We start from the raw sequence: 20,950 nt of genomic DNA on the forward strand, positions 1-20,950 counted from the left end.
ACCCAAAAATATTTTACTTAGTGAAGAATTTAAGAAGATAATCTTTCTACAGATTTGGCTCCATTGGTAAAATACAGTAAAAGTTCTCGTTTGAAGGTACTATTGGACAACTTTGTATCTAAAATATCTGGTGGTATTAATCATTGTTTGCTTATGGCTCCCTTTGTCTGCAGACATGCTTAGATCAATGCATAACGTGTAAAAGTTGTGAGGTACATTGTACTAGAATTTATTGAGAACATTTAAAAAAAGCTGTTGGTTTTTTGGTTTTTACTCTTTAGATCAGGATCAATGTAAGGTAGGATGCTTCCTCTGCAAATATTTATATAAATATATAACAAATCTGACAATATTTTATTTATTTTTTTATAACCGGTACTCACTGGAAAGAAAAGTTTTAGACCCACTTGGTGAACCTTTTCCTTCATTTTTTCTGGCTTGATTGAATCCCACCCTGAATACAGTAAATTGGCCCTGCTGTCTTGGCACATGTGCTGCCATTGGCTTTCCATTGGTTACATTAGCGGAGAGGAGATCAAACTGGAGTGTCTTAAAGGAGGCGTCCTGTTGAATGTCTTCCCACCCTCCTCTTTTCTTTGGGACCCTCCGTGGACCCCTCCCTGTGTTCTCTGCCTAACCCTATCCCCCGCCAGGGGAGTGAGTGGATCAGGAAGGGCCTGATAGCCAGCCAGACCGCTTCTCTGCTGAAGGAGCCTTATCTCAGTGCTGCACACAGTGCATTGAGCGCATCCTTTTCCTGGGCTTCTGCGTCTGGGTGGAGAGAAGGAGATGATGTGGGAGGAGAAGTACATACGGCCTGATAAGAGGTGTGTTCTCCAGCCCTCTGCTCCTCAGCTCTGCCTTTTTTTTGTTGTTGCTATTCTTAAATTTAGCAAGAATCTAAAAAAAATGTGCTTAATCAAGGGCCAAGAAGAATGGTTTTTCTGTAAAATCGTATTTATTTTTACAAAACATTCTACCTTGGGAGGAAAAAAAATATATGCTAATAATGTGTTCAGAATTTTTTTCACATTAATTTAAAGTTAAATAAGCTTTACATTTGAAGTAATCAGTTTCTGTCATGTCCAAGATGGTCAGGAATTAGACTTAGTGCTCTTCAATCCTCATAACCAACAGTTCATGTCTATTGACTGTAATGAAAAAATAAGCAGTATGTTTTATGTTCTACGGTATTGAAAGACAGGAATTGGGTTGACAGGGTTTCATAATGGGCTTAAACATAAGCGTTCACTTAGATAAATATCTGGCCTGTTTCCTGGTTGTTTCAGTAATTTGTTGTCTCTCGCTCTCCATTAGGGTTGCAACAAACAACTATTTAGCGTACCGTATTTTCACGACTATAAGGCGCACTTAAACGTCTTTTTTTTCCCTCAAAATGTGCGGTGCACCCTATGGTGCGGTGCGCCTTATGTGTGTTGTAACTGCGACTTTTGAGACCACCTCATTGAGGAGATGATGAAAGAGTGGCTGAATGTAAGGAGACCAGGTGTTTTTTTTTTTCCACCCCTCACCATCGCTGTTAATATGTAACTCCATGCGTGCCCATCTCACAGCTGATGTGAAAAACATGGGGAAACAAATGAATGCTGTGCTTGCTGTTCAACCGCTCAACATCGGTGTGAACCGGACCCAGCAGGTGCAGCAGAAGCAGCGAGTTTACATGCAAAGTCAATGGTTGACACGCGTATAGGCGCAGCAAAAGGTCCTGCAGCGCGTTTTGGTGCAGCACGTCGGGAGCGTTTAAGCATCTGAAGCGCCGCCAACGCGCTGCTGCTGCTCAAGATGGAAAAATTGAAGTTTTGCTGCTGGACGCGCCGCATCAACCAATCAGAGAAGCAGATCTGGGAGCTGACAGCGAGACAGACAGCGCTCTGATGACATATGATATTAGATGAAAAAGGCTGGGTGGATGCGTGGCTGAGGCAGGTGTATGTGAGAAGACTAGGTGGTTTTTTCCACGCATCACCATTGCTGCGTGCCCATCTCACAGCCGATGTGAAAAAAAGGTGAATCAATGAACGCTGTGCTCGCCGTTATCCCGGGGTCTGACAAAGGAACTTCAACCGCTCGACATCGGTTTGAAGCGGCCGTTCAAAGTAAGGCTGCGAGCGGCGTGGGAGCGATGGATGACAGACAGAGACCACAGTTTCAGGATAATGGGAAGGCAGCGCCGGGCAGATTACGCCACAGTTTGCGGATGGATTGTAGATGGACTGTGTCTACTGGCTCTGTTGTTCAAGCTTTTGCAAAAGCAGGCATTATTTCTGAGGAGCCGCCCGGCACGGAAAGTGACTCTGACAGCGCAGAAGGGGAAACTGGCATGTCTGATTTAGCGCAGCTGTTTAATTCAGAAACAGAGGATGATGACTTTGATGGGTTTGATTAATACTTTGTAATAAATACATGAATAAAGCACAATCATACTCAGTTTTGCTCCCGCTCTATTTTTCTACCTGAAAGCTTAATTCAACAGCAGCCTGTGGGCGCGTCTCCTCCTCTTCACCGCGGTGGCTGGCAGGTGTTTTTTCATCTAAATAATCTAAATCTTGCAGCTATATTTGCTGTGATCAGTGGGAATAAAGTAGTTTTAATATGTTTTTAAGTGAGAAAGTCCACCTGAAAACTTAATAATTGCAGTCAGTTCATCCAGATTATCTATTTCTGTCGGAGGCGCTCAGACCCCCACATACCAGCGGTGCACCGACAGTAAATCCCTTCAACAGCAGCCTCACCGCGGCTGCTGGCAGGTGTTTTTCATCTAAATAATTTTAACTGCAGGCACCAGGATACCGGCAATAAAAGCGAACATATTCCGTCGGCAGGGTTCAGGATTTTAAGTTAATTTAGGAGTGACCACAGCGCTCTGTCATCTGCGATGTGTCTGTCTCACAGCCAGCTGCCAGGTTTGATTAATACTTTGTAATAAATACATGAATAAAGTACAGTCATACTCAGTTTTGCCCCCGCTGTATTTTTAAATACGCAGTAGAGGTATTTAAAGGTAGTAGAGGACATGTACCTGTATATAAAAAACGAGCCCTATAGTCCGGTGCGCCTTATGTGTGTGTTAAATACAGAAATGGGACACATAACTGAGAGTGCGCCTTTTAGTCCGGTGCGTCTTATGGTCGTGAAAATACGGTAATATGTTGGTTCTTTTTTTGAGTAATTGATTAATGATTTTATATCAAAAAGTTTCTTAAAGGAGATTTGAAACAGCATTTAAACCAAGTGAAGCTAAAAATGTGCCCTTTAAGGACTTCTGGATAGAGCTTATTAACAAACAAAAGAGGTTTTTCATCTTGAATGCAAAATGTTTAGACATTTTTAATGTGCAGAAATCATATCTTCAGCCCTTTTAAGCCCGGCGTACACTGTGTGATTTTCAGGGCGATTTTCCAGTCGTGCAAGTATTTTTCGATCGGGTCGTGAGTCGTTTAGTGTACAGGGGGTTACGAGCGGCGATTAGCCTCTCATCACCACCTCCCAATCAGGAATCGTGAGGTCAGGAGAATATCAAACATGTTTGATTTTTTTCCCGACAGTCGTGGGCAAATCGCTCAGGGCGCAAAGAAGGATTATTTGTTTTTTTTATTCCTCCTCTCAGATGTAAACACAGCAGTGTGGCAGGGATGCAATGAGTGAAATGCAGCTCCGTCTGCATATTGACGGACCGCAGCAGCCACGCCTGCTCAGCCACGTCCTTTTTCCAAATACGTCGTTGCCCTTTTTTTCTAGGACCCTCAGCACAAAATTACGCTATAGTTAACTTCATATTCCTCTTCTATTTGTTTGGCTTCAGGATAGAGAGCTACAGAGCAGCTCCATCTCACTGCGGAGCTGAGTCCGACATGGTTTTAGTCGCACAGTGTGAGCAGTTAGATCGCATCAGAGCGTCAGGCCGAACATAAATCGTGAGCTGTGAGCTGACACTGTACGACTAAACGCAGGGTTTAGTCGTACAGTGTGAGCACAGTGTACGCCGGGCTTTACTGTGGGCAAATAAATATAAATAACCATCACTGAAAATCGATCTTACCATCTTGCATCATATTTTGTGTGCGACTGATGGCTCACCCCACTCAGCAAGCATTCTTCCTACTGAAGAATATTTTTATTTAGGCTCATCTCTTAAAATAAATTGTAAAACAATTAATTTCTGGAGGTATTTAGGTGATTTTGTCTGATCAGTTGATCTACGGGCATTTGTTGTCAACCTCCTTTAATGTTACTGCATGTCACTGATATGTTATGTTTAGCTATCGTGATGCACGGGGAAGCATATCCATTTGTACAAAATAAATTTTATCCTCCCATGAGGAAGTTTTAATGTCAAGAGTTTTAAGATTCTGCAGTAATAAAATTTTGCAATCAGTCTTATTATTCTCTCTTGGGGCCCAAACACTGTAAGCTGGCATAAACCAAATTGATAAGTGTAGATCTATTTGAACTCTGCACGTATAAATCTGGAAGAAAATGAAGAAAATGTTCGCAAAAGGGAGGGATGTTCAGTACAATTCTTGGTGCAGATTAGTTAGCTCCTTACCATGTCAAGTTTTTTTTTTTGCCAATCCAAGCAGCAGTAGCAGCTTGATTTGTTTTAAACCAGCAAAGTTAAATGATTAATCAAAATCTTACCAAATCTGGTCGGGAGGAACACACATCTTTACACCTCTCCCATCCAAGGCAAAAATCACTTTTTCTAAAACATTTGCATTTCATTGGTCCAAAAACATTTCTGCCATGATGCTAATGCAATATCTTGTCTTCTGGCCACATGTGTTTTCAGGACTTTGTGAATTTGAAAAACTTACAATTCATCTTGCATGCAAAGTAACAAACACTGTCCCCCAAGATGTCTGCACTTTCCTCTAGATTGAAGAGATTGGGTGGATGAATTGGGCTGCTTGTAGTCCTGCCTTAAATTCTTCGAATGCTTGGATCAGCTCGGGTGTGCCTTTAATGCTAGAATAAACAACACAACCACATTGGTGGACTTGTGGCAAACGCTTGTTGAAGAATAGCTTGCTATCTATAACCAGTGTGTGACCAAGATGGTGACCTGCTGAATATGAGGGGAGCTGTTAGGTTTTTGTTTTAAATTGAATAAGTTGTTAAATCCGATTCTTCTTACCTCTGTCATTCAATCAAGTCAGCCAAACAAGCCAATAGCAGAATAAGCTGCTTTGAACTGGCAGCAACAGTTATCATATACTTGATTCTATTGCTCAAAGTTCAAATGTATTTTACACATTTGAAATCGTTTAAAGAAAAACTGATTTCTTAAGGAGAGGGGGCTGTTCTGATAATATGTACTCAAAATATACATTTCTGTAATGCATCTTCCTTGCTGATTCCAAGACTGCATGACATAGCATAGAATTCATTGACTAGTAAGTTAGGGGCAAAGAGGCGCCTAAAAACGTTATTACCAAGTACTTTCCTATTAGCCTGTCGCCCCCAATAGTTCAGGCCAAAAAGGATCTCCGGGGCAGCCAGTAATGCTGAGTGGATCAGTGTGTTTATGTCTGTCCAGCCTGTGCACAGCACAGCACTTCTAGCTGCTGTCGTGTCAGAGTCTAATGGAATCCCCAGGCAGTGAAGGAAGAACCACATACCGAGCTCAAGCCACCTTTCCCTGATGATGATGTTTCTCTCCGTCACTCGTCCCTCTTTCTTCCCTTTGCTCATTCAGCTTGTCCCTCTCCAGAGAGTAATTTCACAGGCAGCTCTAAAGTGGCCCCCAGCCATCTTCCCTAAATCCCAGTTACATGCTGTTTGGCGCTGTCAGCTCTAAGCCTCATCTTCACTCTCCCAAGCAGAGAGGACGCAATTGTGCAGTAACGGGGAGTATAGATTTTTAGTGGGAAGCTGGAAAGTTTTGTTTAATGGCACCTCACCTGAAGGGATTTATATCCCCCTTGTTAGAGGTAGTGGTTATATCTGGAAAAGGTCCTAGGTGGTGGGAAACTTTCTTTGGCCTTGGCATTTTGGATCACCTACATTTAAATATATTTGTTCTGTGTTCATCACAGAAGTTGTTGGAATATTTCATTTGATTGGAGAATACTCATCTCAGAAAGCAATATTCGCTTTTTAGCCCTACTTAAGCCGTAAAGCTTTTTGCACATCTATCCACTTGACTCTGTGTTTAAAGTTAGATGTGCAAAACTTTACTGCCAGTCTGTCCATATCAAACGGTGTAATCTGTACATAAAAGCCTAAAAGGCCAAACAATGAAATGGCACCATACAGCTCAGTGTTTTCAGTTTATCTCTAATCTGTATCATTGTGAAAAATGCAATCCACTTCACCATCCTGGATAAAGCAGCAAGCGGCAGCATTGTTTAGTGCAAATCTCCAGAGGAGCTCCTGTATTCTTCTCGACAAATCATTATGCATTGAGTAGGCCATTAGGAAAATGAAGACAAATGGGTCATAGGGGTGAGGTGACAAATTGTACATGCAGTGGCGGTAAAATCTGGACCGCACTCTGCCTAACAGTTTTAAAATAGGCCTCATTTAATGCCAAACCTAAAGGTTGGATCTAGGATTTTATTATCTGACTCGGTTTTGTCCTTGACTGCAGAACAGAAGATCACTAAGTTTTGTTACGCTCTTTGACCCTTAAGCCTGAATGTAGAAATAACTTCAGGATTAGGAAATGGCCAAGTTTTAGGTCATCAGTGAAGTGTAATATTTGTGTCCAGGAAAGAAATTATCACCTCACTGTTTGAGGTCATAGCTTTGAATAAGTAAAAGTTAACTTCTTAACAATCACACTACATTAGTAGTGGGTAACGTAGCCTTAAGCAAGTTGACATTATGTTTTCTTGGTCTAACTTTTTTCAGCCTTTCTAGACAACTGTATGACTGTAATTGCGTCAAACTGAAGTCAAACCCCCTAAACCAAAAAATGCAGTTTGTTAAAAACAAACAAACAAAAAAAAACTCTTATTTTGAAATAAGTGTTGTGATAAAGCTGGTGATTTACACCCCTACAGCTGATCATGGTTACATGATCTTTTTGTATTTTCGTTATTAAACCTAAATATTCAAATTTCCTGGGCATTTTTATATTTCAGCAGGCTATAGACAAGAGATTTAAACTGTGGTTTCTTTTGTTTGTTTATTTAGACTTATAACTAAACAGCGTGTATATCATTTCTAATGGAAATGGCTGTCTGCATTTTCTAGATAAGGGTAATAAATGTAAGGTCAAGAACTCACTTCTATAGAAAGGTTTATGACCCTTTGACCTCTATCTGCCATTTTGGACTTCTTACTGTATGTTTCTTCACTGCTGAGAACCTCCTACTGTTTTTGCTGTTACTCTGTCTTCTTGAACCCCAGTCGGCCTCGGCAGATGGCCGCTCATACTGTGCCTGGTTCTGCTTCAATTTTCTTGCTGATATAATTGAGTTTTTCCTCTCCACTGTCACTACAAGCATGCTTAGTGTGATGCAATAAGCTGGTTTTCCTTAGATAAAAAACTTTAAATCAATTTGACTGTATGAGCTGGTGAACTGTAAAGTGCCTTGAAATGACATGTTGTCAATTGGCGCTATATAAATAAACTGAATTGAAAATTGAATTGAACTTGGACACACACACACACACACACACGCGTCTCCTACTTGTAGTAATTTCTTTAATCAGACAAAGGTTTTAGTTTTGGGTTGCCCAGTCACCACTCAATACTTCTCAGGTCAGAATTTGGTCATTTTAAGGCCCTAACTGATGAAATTGTTGATTCTTAATAAAAAAAGTTGAAACAAGTCTTTACACAGAACATAACCATAAATGTGGGATTTGCTATCTAGCATGTCTTCAGAGACATCCAAGGGGTTGGTATGCTGTAAAATGTTGTAATTGACAAATTATTTTTAGCGTTATTTACAAAAAACCAATAAGAATGACTATTAATGCTAATCATTTTTTAAATGAATACATTGGAAAGTGTAGAATGAGATATTACCTTTAAAGTTAGAGCATGGTTAGGTTGATTGGCAGCACTGATTTCCTCTTCTTGCTCTGGTAGCCAGCCAAGCCAAACTGTGGATCTGGTTTTATTTGGATTTCATGTTTTAACTAAAACTTGAATCTCTGTAACAGTTTCTCATCAATAAAGATGGACCTGTTACAGAAGGATGACAGCTTGTGCTGACTGTGCAAACAAAACCAGCTGGATGCATAAAGAAAAGTCACTGTTTTGTTGATAGTGCCTTTTTTAGGGTTTTAACACCTATTGTTTCAACATCCTTCTCTGGCTTTGTCAGTCTCTTTGGTTCGTTGGGGTAATCTTTATATGATGACTGACAATCACTTAATCTCCTTTGTTTAAGATGGTGTGCAATCTCTGTATTTAATGATTCCTTAAATAACTGTTCTTATTTGTGTCTTTGTGGCATAGGAGAGCAGCAGGAGCGAGTCTCCAGTTGAATCAGAGGAAAAAGGAACTCCTGCTTCATCTGAACTGGATGCTGAGTCAATAACCAAAACTGTAACAAGTTCTCTAAGCATGCAGGAGTATTTTGCGCAGCGCATGGCACAGCTCAAAAAGGCTCGTGGTGTTGAAGGTTCAGCTGCATCTGTGAAAGAAAGGGATACAGAAACATCAGCTGAGGAGCTTGATGCAGCCCCCAACAGCAACAATGATGCTGATGAGCCCCAAAAAAAGAAGAAGAAAAAGAAGAAGAAGAAAAAGCTTGAAGAGGAGCTGGAGGTTGTGGAAGAGAAGTCCAGTCCTCCCATTGTACAGGAAGAAAAGGAAAACCAAGAAAATACATGTTCAAGGAAGAAAAAGAAGAGGAAAACCGAAGAAATCAGTGATGAATATGAAAACTGTAGCTCCACCAGTGTTCTGGAGATGAACTGTGAAGAACCACGGCTCTCCAAGAAGAAAAAACGGAAACATGCTGAAATGGAGCTTGAACAAAATGAGGAGTGCAGAGTTATCCAGGATAAGGAGGACCACAGTGGTATGAAGGAGTGTGAGGAGGAAGTGGTTAGTAAAAAATCCAAGAAAAAGAAAAAGAAGAGACAAAATAATGAATAGGGCGGAGTTGATTCTAATTTCAAGTTTCCTAAAAACATGCCATCTGCTCTCATTTTCAAGCTTTACATTTATAAATATTTGAACATGTAAACCTAAACTTTTAATTGATTTTTTTTTTTTTTTTTTGAAACTTTCATGTAAAATGTGCCTAATGAGCTGGCTTAAATGAAATGATTTATGTCTGGAACTTTGTAACTTGAATGATATCAGTATACAGCTACCATGGTCTCTTAATATGTGCATGCATTACTATTTATTTAAACAAAAGTTCACATTTTCTTTATCTTCCATTTTGTCATTTTTGGTACAAAAGTAGAAGCCCAATCTTTGTGAAAGATGACATGAAATTAGCCAATCTTTCAAATGTCCAGTTTAATGCTTCTAAATAAAGAAAGGCACATGTGGTTTGACTCTGTTCTATACAATCAGCTGATATTATGTTGTGAATAAAATGATACCAGTAGAAAAAATGTATTCAAGTGTGGAAGCTGCAAAGAATAATAATTTAACTTTATTGATCTCAAATTCCTTGAACTCAGAACCTCAAGATTCCAAGCTCTTGGCCCTAACCACTAGGCCGCCACTCCCCCATCACCATACCTACTCAGGGATAGGTTTTTTTTATTTGTCACAGATCTTTTACTTTACTTTGGTTTTAAAGGATCTGACGCAGGACATTGCTATCCTGTTTGATGACACCTGTAAGACAGCTTTGTGTGAGATGAGTCAAAGGAGGAAAAGGAGAAACTACTGGTTTCCAGTATTGCATATGGAAATGTAGTGTTCTTTGTGTCTATTTTGGGTTTTTGTGTTGAAATGATCTGAAAGTGTATTTCAAAATCTCAGGACAAAAGAATATGTTGTGTTAGAATACCTGGCTAACCCAACACTGGCTGTTTAGGTACATCAGGTCAGGTGTGCTAATTCCTCTCCCATTTCCTGCTACCATTCTTGCCAGATGTCCCTTGCTGTTGCCAGGTTTGTGCTGTTTTCCTGATTAGTTTATCACATTTCTACTTTTACATTAAAAAATCTAGTCTTACATGCTTTCAGGCTCCCTAAGTCAACACAAAATACAATTTCTCTCAGCTTTAAGAATCTACGCACAGTCTATATATCCTATACCACTTAGGGCAATTCTAACCATGTGTTCATATAGCTTATCTTTAAGCCTTATCAATGCTGGAGGTCAATCTTCATTTTTGGCCACAAGAAAATAATTTTATTTCAGTTTTTTGTCACACCATCATTAATGCAAAAAAAAAAAAAAATAAACTTCATAAAAAGTCTTTTAAAAGATTAAGGACCCAGTAAGAGGGAATAAAATGGTATGTACAAATAAAAGGTAAGTTTTGGTCCCTTCAGTAATAAAGATAGTTCTCATAATTTGTTCATATAATACAAACACACAAATTTTTACCTTTCTATTAAATTTCAACATTCGTAAAATATTTTCATAACCTTTGTTATTTATTTACTAGTTGAATGTAACATCTGTCATGGCCCGAGGGGGGGGGTCTTTTTCGCTGTCACCGACACTAAGCAACTATGCTAAAAATCCAGTGTTAAACGTCTCCTCTTTTCAACATCGTCATATGACACGGTTAGATTGATTACCTTCCTAACGCAACAGGAATCAGCCACTGGAAACAGAAGTGAAGTTCAATCTACCTGGAGGGAGACAAAATCAACCACAACAGAAAGTTCTTCAGTAATGCTTTAACTTCACAAAAAATGTTGGTTTATTTCTAAAAATGATAGAAAAATCCAAAAGATTAGTAGAGAAAAGAATGTGTCCTGTATAGAGTGTTTCATCTCTACAAACTAACAATCTGCAAAACAAAAAATTTTGCTATGCATGCAAAGGGAGTTCATCAAAATATGAACGTTACTTGAACCAGATTATAGATTTATAGACTATAGATCCTTTTGTTTTCTGGAAGTTATCAAGAATTTCTGCCCTTGGAAGGTCTAATCTGGATTTTTCTCATCCATTAATAATGTACCGGTAAGAGGGGATTTTAAACTGCGAAAGTGGGAGAAAAAGAAAAGTCTCTATGTCATGAACCAACAAAGAATCTACCAGTGTTCATATACACTGAAAAAAATAATACAGCTGATTTTGGCATTTAGTTAATCATATTTAGTTACTTTAACACAATTGTTCAATGTCCTACCCTGCTAAGATGAAACAATTGTGTTAAATAACTAGATATGATTAAGTAAATGCCAAAAACGGTTGCATTACTTTTTTCAGTGTATGAAGTCTCTCTGTTTTGGATCTGATAGCTGCGTTTGTTTTTACAGATATGCACTTTCTTCTTTGGCTAGGTCAAATATGTGGGCACAGAGGGCAGCACTGCTTCTGTCACAGGCCTAAGGTCACTTTAAGTTGGAGGAGCAGTTTTGGTCTATCTGTCAACACTTAAGTTACATAATCCGTATGCTCAAAAAAGACAGATTCAACCTTATGAAAAACAGAAATGTCTCAAAACGAACATTTTTGATCAACCAAATGCTGATTGTGTCTTTGAAGACATCAGCAGAAGCCATGGGATTTTTGCAGGACAGGATCAATCCTGAAGGACTGAGGGGCTAAACAAAAGAGGATCTCTGGGCGACTTAGGAGCTGCATCAAGCAATAGAGCCAATGGCAGAAATATGGTCTACAGTTAACCAATTCACAAGAGTTCTTCCTTTCTGCCGAGATTCAAAGAGGTGAGTTATACCCTATAACTGTTTGATCTAAAGCAAGCAAAAAATTTAGTGCATTTGTAAACTACTGTCTTGAACAAGCATACTTATTTTCAGAAGTGTGACTCACTTGACTTTAATAACATTTCTATGATGTTAGCAATTTCAATTTAAATAACATAACCTCAATTTTAGCTTGTTTATAGTATAAAACTATGCTTTCATTTTCTAATTTACATTGCTTTTGACACATTTCCTTACGGACATAAAGTATATTTTAATTAATTTTTTCTTGCACCTTTTTTTCCCCCACATATGAATGTTTAAATGAGCAACAGATGGCAACATTACAGAATAATGTAACACTAGCCTAAAAGGTCACAAACAACCTTTTATCATTATTAAGGACACGTTATTACAATTTTGGCCAACATGCTGATATTTTGAACTCCGCTGGCCAATAACTAATACATATATTTTTTTCCCAGACCCACTCACACTGTAGTTTTCTCCCCTCTGTCCTATGCAGTCATTCGACCTAGCAGTGTGGCTGTCTATTTTTGAACTTTTACAACACAGCAACAAAACTTTCACTTTTATTTTATGATCTGTGACAGATTCCAGCATCACATGGTTTCATGAGGGCCTCTGGCTCAAGCTTATTCCATTTATCCATTCTCATCTTTTGTCTAAAAAAACTGCCTTATTTGTTGGCTAATTATATCAGTGGAGTGGCCAATGTTCTTATTTAGTTTTATTGCTCATATTGGTCAATTGCATGCATATATACGTAATATAATGCGTCCTTGATTATTAAAATCGGAAAAAACACTTTAAAGGCTAAAGTTCATTTCTCTTCAGATCCGCCTGGTCATCTGAAATTGACAGTACAGCCAAAACACTCAAGTTTAAAATTATGCAGCGTTTGTTGCATTTGGTTTGTAGAGACATTTTTAACATTGAAGTAATTATTTACTTTACTTGTAATAGTGAACATTTCCAGCTTATTGTGTCATAAGATTATCAAAAATCTGTAGTTTTCATTCTGAGACATTAGATCATTCATGTTTCATAAAAATATGTTAATATATTAGTTTTGTGCAGTGATCCATATAGGAATACATAAAACAAATGTATATGTTACACCTTGAAAAAATAAAAATCTTTCATCAGTTATGTAGTTTACCCAACACAATCCTTGGTGTTTTAATAAAGATGTTTATGTTTTAAGTTTATGTGCAATATAACATCTACAATGTATGTCTGTTCTGTCTATTAGCTGTCTGACTGAACTGTACCTGAGCATTAATCTCTGACTTTCACTGGTAACTCATCAACATGGCCCAAGTCTGAACAGAGAAAGGAACTGTGGCCCCATATATCACTGATATGCCCGCATCATGCACAATCTGTGGCTTCAGGTGCCATATCCTGTTCCTGTGGGGGGTAAACTAAAGTTGACAACTTTCTTTAACAAGTGGGGCAGCACGACTCTCCACAAGATACAGATTCCGACTTGAGCTACGTGTTAATAAAAAAATAAAATAAAAAAAAACACATTGTGTGTTTTAAATCTGTGGTCAAGTTTCTCTTATCACCAAATATATTAAAGATAAGATAATTTGTGACCTGAGGTTGGTAGCTGTGTTTTGAGTACTGAGAGTGTGTGTGGGAGTGTGAGCTCCTCCACCACTGCAGCCTGAGAGTATCCTGTCAACAGGAACTCCTGGATTCGATATGCAGCCGCTGTTGGTCACAGAAGGAAACTGATTGGTCTCTGTGTGTGCTCTGTTGTTTTATTTATTTGGTCTGACAAAACTCTGTTCAGAGTGATCAGTCCAAGCAGAAAAAAGCGAGTTTTGGTTCTTTATTTTGATAGGCCGTAAAGTTTAAATGTATCTTGAATTTTGCAGATAATGTGTACTTTAGATGAATTCAACTTCTCTTTACACAAATGAAAAATAATAAAACTTGAAAAAGCCCACGCCTATAGTCTAATGCAACAATTCACTTAACCAGAGTTTTCTGTAAGATGAGATGGCGGTAAAACAGGTTTGGTAAGTTAGTCATGCAGGTAGACCAGAAAAAATGTTGCAAAATCTAGTTTAACATTAACCTCCAAAAATAAAACACAAAAAGCAGATTTTTAGTTTGTTCAATGTGAATTTATCCACTTTTTTATTCCAAGGAGCCTCAAATAACCATGTAATGTCATGTTTTAAAGTGCTCTATTAATTAGTTAATATTAGAGTTAAGCAGGGTACAAGAGTTGTGTTGTTAGGAGTTTAAGGAGTTGCTTGTGTTGAAATGTTGAACCCTCTCCCTTTCCTTTCCCTGGGTTTGACTTGCAATCAAGGAGGAGTCGACAGTCCAGCGGGGTTTCTCCTGGAACCTGCTCCTCAAATATAAAGCGCTTCCCCCATCCACCAGGAAAGAGCGAATCACAGCCCACATGGAGGAGCAGCTGCTTGTGCGCATCTGTGCGTTCTCTTAAAAATTTGTTCAGGAATTTATCACCAGGCTTTTTTAACGCATAACCATTTTTTATTTTAAATTAAAACATTTTTTTTAAGTTTTCCAAAGATTTAAGCCAGGTTAAAGACAGAAAGCAGAAAGCGCACAACTTGTTTAAGAGACTCAGACGCGCTTCTTAAGTTTGGAGAGGAGAGAGCGCGCTGCAGATGGCTGCTCTCATCAGCGCGTACTCGTCGTGGCCGGAGTCTTTCGAGTGTCCTCCAGGAGACGGAGATGTCCCTGAAGCGCATGTCTCGCACAGGACCTCCGTGGACAAGGCGCCGGAGCCACGAATCAGGCGTCCCATGAATGCGTTCATGGTGTGGGCCAAGGACGAGCGCAAACGGCTGGCGGTTCAAAACCCAGACCTTCACAATGCAGAGCTCAGCAAAATGTTGGGTAAGCAAAATAATTTTATTATTATTATTATTATTATTATTATTATTATTATTATTATTATTGTTTTACTGCTAACTTTTCCTTTGAGGCCTTTTGTTGCATTACAAAAGTTTTTTTTTTTATGTCTTATTTAAACAAGACTTATCTAAACAGATAATCATAACTTATGTTTTTGAGTACTAAATTACTTATTACATCACAGCAATGAAATAATTAAAATCTTAACTTTACAGAGTTTACATCACCTTATCTCCATATTACTTTTAGCCAGCTGTATTTCAAAATAAATGTATTTACCATTAGTTATTCATTTCATATTTTTATCTCAAAATAAGATATATATATTTTTTTACATTTTCATATATGTTTATGTTATATATTTAGTTTTTCTTGCTAAAAAAAAAGAAGCAACAAATCAAGTTGTGTAAAAGTTTTATCAGATGCAAAATATCTTCACAAAGTAAAAACCATCTTCATTTGTATGTTTCTATATTTTCATAATAATGTTTTATAATTAGTTGTTACGGTTAACAGTTTTTGCAGCAATCACAGATTTTAATCCCACGCATCCCTGTAGAAGAATCAAATCTATAAAGTGAAGGTAAAAGCTTAACTTTCGTTAATTCGAATTGAAATAACCATTGGGGATAAAATTAATTATACTTATTTATATCATTATGCTTTAGCGAAAAAGGAAAACATGGAAATGAAAACAATGAAAATGTACTAGGAAATATCTAGCTTTATTTTAATATCTTTTATCCAGATTTTACTTCAAATAAAATAATTTTCTTCCATATCTTTTAAATGCAGGAAAATCATGGAAAGCCCTGACTCCTCCTCAGAAAAGGCCGTACGTCGAGGAAGCGGAGAGGCTTAGAGTGCAGCACATGCAGGACTATCCGAACTATAAGTATCGGCCCCGTAGGAAGAAACAGCTGAAGCGTATCTGCAAGCGAGTGGACCCCGGATTTCTCCTGAGTGGGTTGGCCCATGATCACAGCGCTCTGACTGAGCAGCGGGCCCTCGGTCACCCACTGGACAAAGACGAGGGCAGCTCTAAAGGAATCGTCGGCAGCTTGTCAGGCTCAAGCCCCGCTCTGCCTAGTGTGAGAACCTTCAGAGAGCCCACTGGCTCTAGTAGTAGCTTTGACGCCTACCCATATGGCTTGCCCACACCTCCCGAAATGTCCCCCTTAGATGCCATGGACCACGAGCACATGCCCTCGACCTATTACTCAACTTCTGGCAGCTCTTCTGTCTCCTGCTCATCCACAGCCTCTTGTCCAGATGAACACCACCAAAATCAGACACACATGGGCAGCCCACCTCCTTACCACACTGACTACACTCAGACCCAAATCCACTGTGGGGGCACACACTTAGGTCACATTGCTCACATGTCCCAAACTGGGAGCACTGGGCTGATCCCTGGCCCTCCCCTGTCCTACTACAGCTCCTCGTCTTTCCCACAGATTCACCATGGGCATCACCAGGGCCACCTTGGTCAACTGTCCCCCCCACCAGAGACTCAGGGCCATCTTGAGACTTTAGACCAACTAAGCCAAGCTGAGCTTCTGGCTGAGGTGGACCGCAATGAGTTCGACCAATACCTGAACTCCACCGCTGGTGGTTTCCACCCAGAACAAGGCAGTGGCATGACCGTTACTGGACACATCCAGGTAGCATCGACCGCCACCACCTCCGCCGCATCATGTCCCAGTAGCACCACAGAAACCAGCCTCATTTCCGTGCTCGCAGACGCAACAGCAGCCTACTACAACAACTACGGCATCTCATAAGCACGCCTGTTGCAGCTACAGACATGAGACTGATTTAAAAACTCTAAAAGACTGTAGTTCGTATTAAAGATGCAGGATAATGTTGCACTTTTTAGCATCTATGAGCAACTTCCTCCAATCCTAAAGAGCTGGACTGATTACTGAGCAATATGTTTATCTGGAGCCAAGTTTGGACAACAAGCAATCTGAAAAAACCTGAAGATATGAAGATGGACACCTCAGGGACGCAGACACAGACTACTATAGAATGCCACCCCCAGTTGTTTGGAAATGTGCTTAACTTAGTGCAACAATCGTAAAAAAGACTTGTTTATTCACTCTTTAATGTAGCTACTTAGGCATGTACAGAAGCTCCTTAGAAGCTTATTTAACTCTGTTAATATTTTTGTTTCATAAATGTAATACTACTATCAACGCTTTCCCATTTGAATGTTGGCTTTTCCTTTATCGCTCTCATAATTTTGGGAGTCTTACCTCAGTAGTTGTAATTGAAAACGGTTTCAGCTAAACATTTCTCATGCAACTCAACTAAATTGTGTATAATAAAGAAACAAAGACAAATTCTCTAGTAATATAGTCATATAGTCAATGTCTTCATTAAAATTTATTGGTGACTTTAAGTATATGATTGTTTAGATTAATTGAAGACTATAAAAAATAGATTTTTATTACATGACAATACTGCTGGAAATACTGGAGATAAGCTGATATATTCTGAGATGCCACATTGATTAACTAGATGCTTAGAATGAGAAAATAAAACATTATAGAATGACTACTTCTTTGAGAATAATTTGGAGAAAAAAAACTGTTGTGAGACATCTTTCCATCTTTGATCTCGTCATATCATTTGTTCTTTTATTATGGGTTCTGATGAGGTTTATGTTACCCATTCCAATGCTCACCAGATTTTTCCGCCCTCTCTGTCATGTTTCCCATTGGCCCTCTCCTCTTTCAGAGGATTAGTGTAAAACAGGCGCATTCATTGCCACCCGCCTCCATCTCAGTGTTCCTTTTGTTTTTCTGGAGTCTTATTCTGGGTACCATTCTTAGGCCCTCCAACCCCCCCGTTCACAACCCGTGTCCCCCACTCCCACTCGCTCCCCCCTTGGTATATCTTGCCGATGCAGACCTTTTTTCTAATGTTTAAAAGTAAATAAAAAGCAAATTCATGATTTAAACCCTTTTAATTTCTCTGTTTTTTTCGCCCGCTCCTCGTCTTGCTGACTTCTCTACATTCTCTTGATTTTTTTTTTCTTCCCTTTTTCGATTAAAGGAATTTGGTGGGCTTTTGACAAATCCTGAAGTCTGGCTTGCTCTTCCTGCATTTTTTTGGGAATGTTTGAGTCGTGCTTCTTGTAAAGAGGATGTGGCGGAGAAGCAGTGTTTCCTGACTGATAAGGGAAAAGCTTCTCTCTGTCAGGATGTTTGGGCCTGGTTGGGTCCTGCATTAAAAGAGCTAGATTGAGAGCAGGGAACCCGCTGTTCAGAAGGCGGGAGGAAGGGCTGCCGGTCTTATTAACATCTTTACCGACTCGTCTTCTACTGTTTTTCTGTTAGACGCTTTGTAAAACATGATCTCCTGTATATTTACCACAAAGATACTTATGCCGACCAAGTGTACTAAAACTGAATTTTAGGGTCCATGTCCAACCCTGATTGAATGCCTTTGACACACCTTTCTGTGAATGCGATTACATTGAATCGAGTGACAACATTCATCATGTAGCAGTGTTTGAGGTTAGCCAGCGCTCTTATTTCCGTAAGGTTAGACCATTACCCTTGATACCTGTGGGGGTTTTAACTCTGCAGTGGGTCAGTTTGAGTGTAGCCTAAATGTCAGAGTCAGAGTGGGACAGACAGCCGTAGGCATTGGTTAAGAAAAAGCAGTTTTTGACGAGCATCGGACCCAAGAGTTGTCCCTGTGTTGGGTAAGGGGTCTGAGGCAAACTCCCTTGGAAAAAAATAAATAAATAGGCGGAATGTCTTAGATTTGAGACCGGAGGGAAGGACATGGTAACACACACAAGGACAAAGAGTCAAGCACAAAATGAGCATCATCAGACTTAAAAAGAAAGGTATTTTTTCAACGTATTAAACCAAATAAGAATGGCAAAAAGAAGTTGTTCTATTTTCAAATGAATTAGCACATATCAATTACGTCGATTTAGTTGAGCATTCCTTTTTAGTTGTTGTGAAATATAAAAAAAGTATTATTATTTCTTATTTTAATCTTCTTTTTAATAGAGTCTATAAAAATATGTTTTGAAAACAGGAGTCTACATAAACAAATTTTAACTTTATATTCATTAATAGCAGTTCATAATTATGAGCTCATTTATGGATTTACGTCATCTAATGCTTAAAGGCACATACATAATTGGAGTAGCCCGTAGATCTGATGAGCCGCTTAAATGAAAAAAAAAATCACACATTTTATGAGACTGTTTTAGAGAATTATATGCACTTCCGGAATGTGAGGACAAAACACTCAACTTGTCAGGCAAATTCCTTTCTTCCCTTAAAGTTGACTCATTTTCATCTTAACCTGTAGTCAGAGCTGCTATCTGAAAACCAGAAACAGCCTTTTCTGCTGCTTCAGCAGCTATAAATCAGCAAGAATGCAAGGAGAGAATAATGTGACAACAAGTAGTAGTATGACACTCATGTGAACTGCAGAGCTTTAACACTTTACACACACTGGCTCAACTGTGAGAGTTATAGTCCCCATTTTCCCCATTCCAATTACAAATTGATTTGACAAATTGAGATCTTCACACATTTGTGGATTGTAAGGTTAACAACATTTGTAGATATAAGGATAAAGGCTGAACAAACAAAAGAAGCTCCTCTTGTTATTTCTCTCTGATTGCTGCTTGGCTGAGCTCCATTCTCAGGTCAAGCCTGTGGAATGAGTCTGTCAGGTAGTCTGTTATGTTTCCTATTTCCTCCTCTGCCGTCATGTCACTTCCCTGGGCAAACAAACAAGACTGCTGGCCTAACACAACGCCAACGGTTAAGGTAGCAGCCTTACATATGTGTGTTTGTGTGTGTAGGACCTGCAGCCATCACAGCTGTGTAACATATTATCCATGTTGATGGGACTGAGGTGAGTGCTGACCACTGATCATGTTCTCAAGAGGGACAGAGGAGGCTCACTGTCTGGTTGGTCCTGAGTCCATTGTGTAGCCCGGGACGGAGCGTCCGATCACATCTCATTTGAAAGCAGGCTATTCCAGCTATATGACGTTTTGAATGCAATAACTGTAGGTCAGGAGGAAGTAGCTGATTTGAACTACGTGACTAAGGCGTTAAGCACTGATGGAGGCAGATAGGCCCTTAGAATATTTTTGGCTTGCTGTCTGTATGATGCAACTCAGCCTGATAATCTATAGGGCCATATAATTATTTCATTAGAATTTGTAGAGCAAAAGGTCCTTTTTGGGCAAAAGGAAATTATAAATCTATCTTAAAATTAAAATTAAAATAAGATACTCTGAGGGAGAAAAAAAAGCTGACAGGGATAAATAATGTTTTTTAAAGGGTTAAATTATTTTAAAAATATTTAAAAATATGTCTACATATAAATGGCAAAAATACCAAGACATGACCACCCAATAAACTGGACAAGATAAGCATTAATCAGAAAGTAACGAAGCAAGAGAAGAGAGCGATGGAAACTCTGAAGGAGCTGCAGGGATCCAAAGCTCAGATGGGAAATCACATTAACACCACAAATATTATTGGGCTTTCATGCAAGAATGACAAAATCATAAGCAATTTTTTAAGGAAAAATTGATCCAAAATATGACCCTTTGTCACGCATGTAAATGCTGTGTCTGGTGAAAAAAATGCTTTGTGCATCACCATGAACAAAACATTCTCAATGGGAAACATATTAATGACAGCAACACGCTATTGAATGATTTACTTTTGCAGGAGCCAAGAAGATTGTTATGCTCTACACAAAATATTGCTCTTCACAGACACTCCACATTTAGTCTGATTAATTTATAAAGTGTAAAAGAAAACAAGCAAACTGATCATCTAATAGATGTGTAAAGTTTGTAAAGCTGTACCCCAAAATACATTTAGCTTTAAATAGACAGAATAGTTTGGGTAATATAGTAATGATTCAGCTGGTTGGAATAACATTTTATGCACAAAAAATCCTGGTGTTTAAATGCTTTTGCTAGACTGTACTTTATTACTTGCCTTACAGTAGATTAAAGCTTTTAAAATAAAACAATAAGTAGATAGCATTTTCGATAAAAAAAATAATTGAATAGAGTTTTCTAAATTTCATGTCGCTTTGGAAGGAATTATTGCAACAATCCCGTTTGGTAGGGTAATCACGCTAAATGCAGTGAACTTTACACCAAATTAAACTACTCTATGAGCCGGATAAACAGCCATCTACATCTGTAAACACAGAATGCTGTTGGAGAGCTTTTCCAGTAGG

The 20,950-nt window shown here is 38.9% G+C and overlaps 2 protein-coding genes across 2 annotated transcripts in view; both read left to right on the forward strand.

Moving 5' to 3' along the window:
• pinx1 (PIN2 (TERF1) interacting telomerase inhibitor 1) overlaps window positions 1-9,490 on the forward strand; it is a 30,229-nt gene extending 20,739 nt beyond the window's left edge. The window contains exon 7 of the mRNA XM_038292677.1: window positions 8,435-9,490. Coding sequence (XP_038148605.1) covers window positions 8,435-9,079 — 645 coding nt within the window. The 3' untranslated portion in view covers window positions 9,080-9,490. The remainder of the gene's footprint in view (window positions 1-8,434) is intronic.
• A 4,697-nt stretch (window positions 9,491-14,187) lies between these two features.
• Window positions 14,188-17,669, forward strand: sox7 (SRY-box transcription factor 7). Its single transcript, XM_038292695.1, has 2 exons — window positions 14,188-14,686; window positions 15,500-17,669. Exons 1-2 carry the CDS (start codon window positions 14,455-14,457, stop codon window positions 16,486-16,488), a joined length of 1,221 nt encoding a protein of 406 aa, XP_038148623.1. The 5' UTR covers window positions 14,188-14,454; the 3' UTR covers window positions 16,489-17,669.
• The last annotated feature ends 3,281 nt before the right edge of the window (window positions 17,670-20,950 follow it).

This window comes from Cyprinodon tularosa, unplaced genomic scaffold, assembly GCF_016077235.1.
Source record: "Cyprinodon tularosa strain WSP-4 unplaced genomic scaffold, ASM1607723v1 ctg315, whole genome shotgun sequence".
Classification (NCBI taxonomy): Eukaryota; Metazoa; Chordata; class Actinopteri; order Cyprinodontiformes; family Cyprinodontidae; genus Cyprinodon; species Cyprinodon tularosa.